Source organism: Fulmarus glacialis, unplaced genomic scaffold, assembly GCF_000690835.1.
Source record: "Fulmarus glacialis isolate BGI_N327 unplaced genomic scaffold, ASM69083v1 scaffold32171, whole genome shotgun sequence".
In the NCBI taxonomy this organism is placed as follows: Eukaryota; Metazoa; Chordata; class Aves; order Procellariiformes; family Procellariidae; genus Fulmarus; species Fulmarus glacialis.
This window is the reverse complement of record NW_009193936.1, coordinates 13,156-24,167: the sequence shown is the minus strand read 5'-3', so window position 1 is coordinate 24,167 and position 11,012 is coordinate 13,156. Positions and strand designations below refer to the sequence as shown.

Sequence of the window (11,012 nt, the reverse complement as noted above, 5' to 3'; positions counted from 1 at the left end):
AATAAGGATGTGAAAAAGCAGAATCCTGGTTCTTACTGCTTATGCATTGGACAGACAGACCACAGCTGGACTTCCTGATCGTAGTTCAACGTGTCAAGCTTGCCTCTAAAAAAACCCCTACACAACACCTACTTATGTAGAACACAGATATCCTACATATCAACATGTATTTTCTTTTCAGAGCAGAACTGTCTTTTATTTATCTGGCTCCAAAGCAGACAGCTGATCCTTTATGCAGGAAAAGGCTGAAGTTCTTGCCACTAAAATCTGGAGGTAACAAAGGCTTCCCCCATGTGGCTCACGAAAAAAAAAACAAACAAAACAGAACCAAACTTACTTATGGCTCTGCTGATTCCCTGTGTTGCTAGCACAAGCTACCACACTTTTAGCCCTGGAAAGCTAAGGGTGTCTATCCTTACACAGCAGTGTGAGGCTGGTCATGGTTTCTAAGCCTTAAACAGAGTTCCTGGAATGACCCAGGTTCACCAATACCATATTGACTCCTTAACCAGGAGTTGGTATGTGTCAGCATCTGTGTGGGATTCTGCATCACTTAAAAGCCAAGATGTTAGGGTGCGAGGGACAGAAATTGCTTGCATCTTGTCCACCCCTTGGTCAGGTGTGTGGCTCGGCTTTGTTTACTTACATACTTGTTTGTGAAGCTGGAGTTTTCTTCTGAGTGTGTATGTGCAAAGCAAATATTGACTCATGGGACTAATGGCATTTGCAGCTCCGGGATATGGCTTTGCCTGACATGAAGGAGAAACCGATGGGGGAAGGGAAGGCAAAGGGCTTCCTGCTGGGAGCTCCCCTTGTGCATTTGTTTGGGCAAGTTAGGATTTTAGTTAGGAAAACAAAGCTTTCCAAGTGTGAGAGGACAGAAATTAACTGCCTGATTCAGTGCAGGGTCTGATTTTTGTCTGATTTCTGAGAGAGGAAGAGTCAGTCTAAATGTTAAATTGGATGCAATCTGCATGGGATTTTAAAAGCTGAGCTGGAAGAGGCTTCTAGAACTACACCTAAGTGTGTGTTCTCTGGATGAGTACTGTGGCTTTGCAATCGCTTTTCTCTCTTCCAAAACATTTTCTGTTAATAAAGGAAGAGAATAGAGAGCAGCGGAAACCAGCTGACAGTTCAGAGGTGGCAGTGGGATTTACTGCATGCAGTGTTGCTTCACGTTCAAATTAAGCATAATGGAAAACAGAGTTTTCCCCATCCTAGCTTACTGTCAGAGGAAGTGTTGCATACGCTGTTCCTATGACAGTGGATGAAAATCATTCTAGAAATAATTGTTATGCTTGTTCTGGTCCTTCTGATGATGTTCACTAATGGCTCCTGCGTAGTTACTAGTTGTAATGTTTTCAGCATATAAAAACATTGCTTTGTAAAATGATCGTCTTCTGCAGAGTCTGTCTGCTAGAGATATGTTGCTTTTTTGGTGGCTTTTTGGTGTTTTTTTTTTTTTTTTTTTTTTTTTTTTGTTGCTAAAATCAGCAGGGGAAGAACACTCCTGGGAAGGAGTTTCTGTCCCAAAATAAAGATCGTACTGAAAGGCTCCCGACAGTGTCATTTCATGCCTAGCACATCCAGGCGCTACCACAGCAGGCTTAAGTGGAGATCACGTGGCTAAAGAGGCCAAGCAAGTATAACATACGCAGCAGGAGATTGTTATCTGGTGTTTGCAAGAAGCCAGGTAATTGAAATCTCTCATATCACAGCTGTGTGGAAGAGCAAGTGTGTCCAGAGGAGGCTTGATACTGCCAAGTGGAAGTAAATTTGCAGGTCTCCTTTGCAAACATCAATTTCTAACGGACACCTACACTGGAAAGGAAACTAATTGGATATAATCCTGCCCGGTGTGTATTTGCAACTCCGAAAAAGGTGTTGCAGCTGGAGTGCTTCACATAGCTGTACCTGATGCTGACTGCGTGCTTCCCTTGCAGCCTTCTTTTTCAGGTACACACACTGTCATTGTAGCTGTCTTCTCACAGGCTGGAATCAATGGTGGTGTGATTTGGTTTAGAGTCTGAACTCAAAAAGTAAAGCTGCAAATAACAGGTACCATTTGCATTTTAACAAAAAATGCATTTCAACAAAAAATGCATTTCTTCCAAAGTGTGAAGACTACCTGTTGGGTGACCAAAATTGCTTTGTATAGGAAACTTAAATTGCCTTTAAACATGGAAGATGCTTCTTAATGCATGGGTGAAAACTGTTTTTAATTTTAGAGTTCTGAGGATTTGGGAGTTGCCATTAATATTAGTTGGATCTGATGCGTTTTATCCTTTGTATCCCTTACTGTTGCTTGTTTTCGAAAGTGTGTACTATGCAAATAACACAGCTAAGTTAGCTGTAGCAAATTCATGCATGCAATTTCACAGGCTTCATGGGAACCCCTTTTGCTGTCTCCTGGCTAGGAGAGTTTGAGAGTTGCTTTAGGTTTATATCCCTCAGTCAAAGGATCCCATATGCCAGGTATCCTCCTCCTCCTGGCTTGCACTGGGTGGTGCCTGGTTCCTATAATGCTTTACTGGAGGCAGAGTGGGAGTGGGGAAAAAGCAGGGTGATGAAGACCTACATGGCTGACGTAGCGGCCTCGGCACCTTCTCTTGGAGACACCTGGCTCCATGGGCAGTCCCCAGTGCACCGCCTCCTTGTGCCGCAGCAGGAGCCTTCTCTTGGTGTGATTCACACTCCCCACCCTGCCCTCTGCACACCCCAGTGCCAGCAGCAAGGTGAGCCTTTCCTGCTCTCTCTGGGCCCGGACCCAGATGGGTGCTTCCAGGAAGGTTTCTATAGGAACCAGGGGCAGGAAAAACCTGCCCACCAAGTTCAGTGATCTAATGCCAGGGACGGGAGGGCAGGCAGGGGAGTGATCTTCAGCAAGGCAGAGGCCAGCATGCAATGACGTGGACAAGGGGAGGTGTTCCCTTCTGCTACACCTGTCCTGGGACAAGGAGGGACTTTTGCTTCTTTTTCCTGCCCTGCTTCCCGAGCACCGTGGTTAATTCCCTTATTGTGGGGTGTTTTCTCATCTACGTGCCTAACACACTGGCCCAGCTCCTCCGTAGCAGATTTGTTCAGCAGTGATTGCGCCAGCGATGAAGGTTAATAATGACCGAGGGGGATCCCTACTCACAAGCTTGAGGCACTGAGCACGGATTCAGAGCACAGGTAACAAGAAGCATGGCAGACATACCCCGTGGCTGAAACAGTGACTGTGTTCCTAATAAAAGTCATTGGTTAACTGGGTTAGCTGCGCTGAGAGAGGGCAGGGGAGAAGGACATATTGCAGGCTCAGGAACAGAGCAGCTGTAGTCACAGGGCAGTGATAAACCTGAAAAAAAAAAGCATCAAAATAGATTCACAGTGATGTTGAAAGGGCAATAAGTATTGTCAGCAGATTTACTTGCTTGGTGTGCATGCTGTGTGCGTTCCCATGTAACATGAGTGTGCAGGTGCTCATTTTGTAATTCTTGTTATGTCTTCAGCTACTAAGGGAAGAGTTGGTGCTAAGAGAACAAGTGGGGCTAGAGTGATGGGAAGGATAGAAGAGCTCATGGGTAAGCGACTGGCCATTGTGTGGGCAATGTTACTTCTCAGAAACAAAAGCTGAACTTTTTCTTGGTTTTGTTTTTGGTTTTTTTTTATTCTTTTTGCTTTGAGAGTTGGTATCAGAAGATCAGAGTGTCTGTTCTTCCATGCCAGCCTTTCTCATGCAGAGAACTGTTTAAATCTGGGAGGAAGAAGCCTTATCATTTGTGTTCTCAGACACAGATGCTTTTTATGCTTTTGCAGTGTTTTACAGCTGCTTCTCTTGGACTGCTGTAGAAAGCGACTTCCAGGCTGCAAGTGCTCACTGGAAAGCTCACTGAGATGCAAAGGCCATATAACCTTGTACTATTGAGCATTCTAAACAACTTGGACAGGGCCTGCTGGATGAATCCCTGAGGTTCCTTCTTTTAGTGATTTGCAGTCGTAAGTAGCTCTACTGAAAAGGGGAAGCTGGAAAACCCATTCCAGACATGCAAATGTTAGTTTCTCCCAGGTTCTTTCCCAAGTAAGTGCAAATGACTGATATATCCCAGCACTGGCTTTATCTGCTTGCTAGAGGTGGCTCTTGCTGTCTCCCACCCACAGTTATAAGGTTAATCTTAAAAGTCAAAAATACCTCTCTCTGATTACTGAACTATTCCACTGTTGTCCTGGAAAACCCCTATAAAAGTCTGCTGTGAACTAGTATCAGGAAAGTAAGGAGGGGAGCTATGTGGGCTCTTTCATCATCTGAGCTCTATCACCAGATGTAGTTTAGAGGAGCCTGGCTCCTGGCTCATTGCAGAAGTACTCGATTGCGTGTTGTCCATATCCTGGTCTAGTTCATCACAGAAAATCCTTGTCAGAAACTTTCCCAGCTCCCTTCAGGGAGCTGTATTCCACAGCCAAACACACTTTGCTCTTGTGATGCTACCCCTAAAATCTCTTTCAGGCTTACTGCATCTAATGATACCCCCTTATACCCTTTTCACCATTCCAGTCCCTTCTCCATGGACAGTGTATTCAGAGAATGATGATGTATGATGTGTTTTTTTTAGTATTCACAATTAAATTTCACTCACAATATGTGATGGAAAAGGTGATGAAAGTTGACTTGATTTTTGACGTTTTTTCAATCAGCAATGCTGTTACTGTCACAGGGAATTTGGTAAATTACAGTGTGCTCTTTCTAGCTGATGGGTAGGTATGAAACCAAGAGGAAATTCCAGTCTCTGGAATTTAATTTTCCTGTGGGGAACTTAAAAACTAAGGGATTTAATTTTCCTGTGGAGAAGTTGTGCGTGAGAGGTCTGTCTGTCCCCCACCATGTTCTTAGATGCTAATTGAATTATCTCATCACCATTTGTTTGTTTGTTTTTTTCCTTTTTATAACAGGATAGTGACCTCTCACCTCTGAGAACAAGCATTTCTGGATCTGCTGACAGCCTTTGCTACTCAGCCTTACCTAGCGCAATGTCAGGTGAGCAGACAAAAATGGGCACAGTACCTTCTTGTTTGGTTGCTTGTTCTTTCTTCAGCTGCAACTTAGTAAAAGAAAGTTACCAGTTCCAAGAGCCATTCTCTACATTAACATGCTGTCTGGTCGAATTGGGGGAGAAGAGACTGCCCCTCTCTTTGTGACCCAGCTGCTTTTTCACTCAGGGTGAAATCAGTTCCTTCTTTTACCCTGTGCTGAAGCCTGCAGAAGCTATTGAATGCAGAGGAAGAAGGAGGTTAAAATGTAGTCTGCCTTCCCCATTTTTCATAAGATTTGCTTGGTTCTGTTCTCTTCCTAAGATTTGCGCCAAAGTAGGTGGCTTGAGAGATTTTTGCTGTAAAATGGTAACTCTAGGGCAGGCAGAAGGCTGAAGAATTACTGGAGTTCAACTGTGAGCTACTGAGATACAAGCTTTACTAAAACTAGGTCTCCTCCAGCATGTCCCTCTTACAGTGGCCTACTCTCCCACCCCATATTTTTGTGTACACCTTCCTTCCCAGTCCAGCTGGTTATTTCAGGGCATATAACCCTGAGGGAGACTATACTTCAAAGCCAAGTAAACCTTTTTTGTCGCTGATGTGCACAGTGGAAGGCCTGGGATGTGCTTATCTGCTTCAATAGCAAAACTTGACATCTGCTATTATTACAAAGGAAGCTGTTCAGTGGGACACTCCCTGAGACTGGGAAGGCGCTTACCTTGAACACAAAAGGCCATGATGATAAGCATACTTCAGTTGCTGCAGCTCTTTATGCGTGGTCTGACAACCTTGCAGGGAGGGGCAGAAGTGTCCCACCCCTTCTGCAGCAAAGGGAGCGTCTTGCTGAGGGCTCTGATTTCCCATTTTGGTGCCTGCTGACAAAATTTCAGGGATCTGTGGAGTGCTGCTGGTGCTGGGGTCAGTGACTCTGTAGGACGGGTTTACTTCTCCGTAATAATTTTTTTGGTAATGGTTCCCCTGGCTTGGCACTGACCGCACAGCTTTTCCAAGCAGAGAAAAGATCACATGATGCTATGGAACTATTTCTCTTCCCTAGGGAAAAGTCTCTTTCTTAGAGGGAACTCCGTTTGGCCTTTCTGCTTCTGTTGCTTGATGATAAGGGACAAAACCATCTGAAATTACTTGCTTCCTTGGTGAAGTGGGAGCTGTCTCAATGTCTAGAGCGGCAGTAGCGACAAACAGCTGAGAGAGTCCTTCTCTTGCTGGAACAGTCTGTATCGAGTGTGCGTCTTCCAAGGGAGTCCTTCCAGGTTTTCACTGCTATATGTTGATCTCTTTCTGTTTAGGCCATCACACTCCCTCTGCTGGGGGTCCCTTCTCGGCACTCACTCCCAGCATTTGGCCTCAGGAGATCCTGGCAAAATACATACAGGTACGGTGTGGGGCAGGGAGGGGGTGTTCTCTGGCTTTGCACAGAAGTAAAGTGACCTTGGTGATTTCTGGTGGTCTCTGAAAGCCACAGGGAAAAGGAGGGAGAGATGGACCCTTCTTCCAGTAGTTTGGTTGTGGATGCTTGTTTGCTGCTTAAACTTCATGTGTTTTGCGGCTGCATCCTGGCTCTTGCAAGAGGATCTTGCAGAGCACAAAGAAACTTGTGTGAATTATTGCCCTGCTGTTTTGCAACTATTGCTCCACTGTAAAAATGTTGACACCCTCAGGGAGTCTCTGTCACCATCAAGCTACTCTGGATGGCTTGTGCATGGCAGGAAATGCTAGCCTCAAGACTTGTCACCGGGTGGGCAGAGCAGGAAGGAAGGAAGCAGACATGGAATTTAGTAACTTACCCGCAGCAGTGTTTGCTGAAGGCAGCTAAGCCCAGTGACGCAGTTTGAAACTTATTGTGGAGCTATGCTAGAAGCATGCTTCTTGGGCGCTGCCAGGGTGCAATGCTTGTGAGACCTCACAGGAAGGGCAGGTGGGCTTGCAGGGAAGGGGAGGTATCTGTAGGCTTGCACTCCTTACAAAAGCCTGATTGTAACCTCCAGTGTGTACACCCCAATGCCAACCACGAGCACAGATGAGGAAAGTTGAGATTTGGGTCAGGGACCTTACTTGCCTTTGGCCTACAATTTGGGTTTGCTTCACAGGTGCAAATCCCAGTTTTGCCTGCTACCTTTCAGAGAAATCTGAAGGCAACAGGCAGGAGATGGAGCAATGCAGGGAGATGAATTTGCAGTGTGTATGCAGACGTAACAGAGGACTGCTGTGTATTAGAGGTGCAGACAGTAGACACCACTTTAGCTGGTGTGTGTGGATTCCTCCTCCATGAGGAGGGCTGCATGCCTCTCCAGGTGGGAAGTTCTGATCCTGATACGATGCTGTGCTCAAGCCCTGCTGCAAAAAGGCTTGCTGGGAAAATCTGTGCAGGTGTGAAGGCAGGGCTTCACAACTTCCATGGAGAAGTCTAAATGGGAATGGCATGCAACAGCTCCCCAGCTGGGAATTGTGGTGGGAGGCATTGAAAATAAAAGGGCAAGGAGTCTAGTTGCTCAGAGGGCACAGTGTGAACAATGGTGGGATGGGGCAATATCCACATGTCTCTGTGCAGTTGTTCAGTGCTGAACTGGTGAAAGTGTCTGTTCTCCTTCCTCACGTCTCCCAGAAAGAAGAATCCATTGAGCAGCCAGAGTTCCACTATGATGAATTCGGTTTCCGAGTTGATAAGGAAGGTAAAGCCAGTCCCATCCCTCCCCCTCCCATTGTGTCCTGCATCCAGCCCTTCCCATGCTTCCAAGTATGGCAGGGTGATTTTGCAACCATTCTGTGCTAGGTCTCGTCCTGTCATCTTTCTGTATCCTACCATTGTTATCAAGTGCATTAGACATGCTGACCTTATGGGAGTCTGGAGCATAGACTATGCAGCAGTCATTTCCATCCTCTTATGCTTGTGCCATGGGTAAGAGAGAGAAAAGTTAAGAGGAAGTTACCATTTCCATTAGCAGCTGGGGAAGGGCAAATTTTCCAGTTGACAGTGGGGTCTCTGTCATGTTCAGTAGCACTGTAAGCACAGATAGCAGGCACAGTGACACGTGCTGTCTGTTGAAAAACTCATGGCCAAAGTGAGTGGCAGCAGTATGTGTTCTACCCATCCCAGCAGCTTGGCAAAGTGTAGGGCAAATTGTAGGGGCAGAACCCACATCCTAGTTTTTCTGCAAGATATAGAGGCAGGCGACCAAATAGAAGGAGGTGTGGAGAGCTATTGCAACTGGGCATTGAACTACAACAGCGGGCTGCCTTTGCAAAGAGGAAGAGAAAGGAGTGGGGGACGTAGTAATTGCTCTGTGTGGTCTGAGAAGATGTTTCCAGGGCTCAGGCCGTACAGTGCAAGGGCAGAAGTTGTTTGCATATGTGCCCTGAGGCACCTTGAGTCATAGAGGATCCTCTTTGAAGCAGTGACCCGGAGATGAGGACAGGACACAGCGATTTTCTTCAGCCAAAACATTTGATAGACTTGTGCATTATAAAATCAGCAGAAAGATTTGGACTGCATTGTTGGGATGTGTTATATGATGAAGGATAGAGTGCCTTACGTCAAACCTGTACTTGTGCTAAAGTATCTATTTTAGAAAGCCAGCCTCAGGTTAAGGTGCTCTCTCATTGTGAATTTGGAAGTGTCCTTATTAAAGCTTTTTTGGTGATTAAATATCCCCAAAGTTAACATTTTGCACCTCATTACTTGCATGAGCATACAGCTTCTGCTTGCCACCGCTGAGGCTTGCTATGCTTTTACCAGCCTGATTTACAGATCCTTACAAAACCCAGCAGGATGACTGCTGCTGGGGTCTTGTTTAATTCCAGCCACACTCTGCTCTAAATCATGAGTAAGTAGAGACTAGAAGCCTGCCAACAGCTTCTTAGTTCTCAAGGCCCCAGTGCCTTTTGCTTATGACCATAAAATTTGCTGCATGGAGAAGACAGAAACCAAGCTTTGCCTTTCCGTGCTCTGGCTGGAAGATGTGAATGTTTTTAATGTGCTTTCTTCAGATGGCCTTCCTACTCCCCACCCTGCCCTATGTTTGTTCCCTCTCCTGTTCCCTCTCTCACTTGTCTCCATTTCATTCTCTTCCCATTGCTGAGGCAGATGGTGCTGAGCCAAACTCCAGCAAGCTTCTGGGGGTCCCACTGACGGAGGAGCCACAGCAGAGACTCAAGTGGCAGGCTCATCTGGAATTCACGCACAACCATGACGTGGGTGACCTCACCTGGGACAAAATTGAGGTCACCCTACCGCATTCGGACAAACTGCGCTCCCTGGTGCTAGCTGGCATCCCTCACAGCATGAGGCCACAGGTGAGAGTGCTGCCTGTCCTGGGCGGGCTCTCCTGCCTGGAGTAAGATTCAGTGGAGCAAGACTACTTTCTGTTGGTTGAAAGGGTGCCAGATTATGGCTTTCTGTGGCTGTCTTAGTGACTCTTCCTATCTCTGTTCACCCTGTCCCCCCAGCTGTGGATGCGCCTGTCGGGGGCCTTGCAGAAGAAGAGGAATTCAGAGATGTCATATCGGGATATTGTGAAAAACAGCTCTAATGATGAAACCATTGCTGCCAAACAGGTAGGAGATACTGCCTAGTGCTGACTGGGCACACGGGAGTGGGGAGAAGGGCAAGATTTGCTGCGTGAGGAGGAAGGGGTGTCTGTCTAACACCTGCAGCAGGGACAGTTGAGAGGACATGTGTGGTTGAGTCCTGCTAAGGCTTAATCCTGTTGGGCATATTTCTCCTTTGTTTTGTTGGAATAGGCAACTGTGCAGCTCTGCTCCTTCCTAGGACAGCCGGGAAGGGGTTGGACCCATGCTACCTGCAGGCTAGAAAACAGTGCTGCAGTTGCATCTTAGCAAGCATCCTGATACTCACTGAGGGAAGTAAAGGGTGAAAGGCTGACGGATGTACCTCTGTTGAGGTAGTGGCAGCTGCTTCCAGGGACTGTCTTTGTTCCCTCAATTACAAAGTCTCTGAACACCAAGACGACTGTTACAGGGTTTTTCCTTCTTCCTCTGACCTCTCCTTTTTTGGGAGAAGGCAAAGGCCATGGCAAAAGAAACTGAGATCTGCACATGTTCACCTCTCACTAAGAAGCTAGGTTCAAAATGGTTGGAAGGAGGAAAAACAGTGGAGAGATCTGTGGGCTGTTCACCTCCAAGTCCCCTGTCACAGATGTGGCCAGGTTGTTGGTTTCTTTCTGGGATAGGTTTGTTGGGAAGCATTGCTTGAAATCCAAGCAGATGAAATTCCCAACCAGTATGCCTGCTATTCTCAGTGGTGAAGCCAGGGACTGAGTTTAGGCAAGTATTTCTTGGGAGACACCAAGTCACCGTCTGCACTGGCATTTTCCCACATGTCAGTGAAGGCTGTTAAACTGACCGCAGGTGCTTGGACAGGGCCATCTTCTTTGGTGCCTAAGGACTTACGCATGAGTGTAGGGACGCAGAGTTCCCTGAGGCAAGAGGCCATGGGGAAGTGCAGAGAGCAGAAGGCAATTGTTCAGATGCTGCTAGCTGACCCTGTCCTTGCTCATGGCTGTCTCGCAGATTGAAAAGGACTTGCTCCGCACGATGCCCAGCAACGCCTGCTTCTCCAACATGAACAGTATCGGGGTGCCACGGCTACGCAGGATACTACGGGGACTTGCCTGGCTCTACCCAGAGATTGGATATTGCCAAGGCACTGGCATGGTAACCTGCTTTCAGAGTGTCTTTATGATGGGGATCATTTTGTCTGTGGTGGCTATGCTGAGGCAAGTGATTTGAGGCAGTGCTGCCAGACACTATGGCCTCCAAATGAGCTGAAGGGAAATCCCTTCCACATGGAACATTTTTCCTAGGGAAGGGAGAGCAGAGTAGCACCACGTGTCCAAAGATGTGGAAGAATTCAGTCCATCTGTTGGGGAGGGACAGGCATTATGCTGAGGAGAAATCACTTCAGTGGGAGACTGCAGGAGGGCTGCTGTGGAGGAAGGAAGATGTTGGTCACCTAGATATTGGTC

General features: G+C 46.8%; 1 protein-coding gene across 1 annotated transcript in view; it reads left to right on the top strand.

Moving 5' to 3' along the window:
- Positions 1 to 4,930: 4,930 nt before the first annotated feature.
- The window catches only part of SGSM3 (small G protein signaling modulator 3), a gene marked incomplete at its 3' end in the record, with an annotated part of 19,104 nt that continues 13,022 nt past the window's right edge, over positions 4,931 to 11,012 (top strand). The window contains 6 exon segments of the mRNA XM_009587613.1: positions 4,931 to 5,014; positions 6,318 to 6,403; positions 7,634 to 7,700; positions 9,113 to 9,321; positions 9,475 to 9,582; positions 10,558 to 10,701. Of these exon segments, the coding sequence (XP_009585908.1) occupies positions 5,008 to 5,014; positions 6,318 to 6,403; positions 7,634 to 7,700; positions 9,113 to 9,321; positions 9,475 to 9,582; positions 10,558 to 10,701 (621 nt within the window).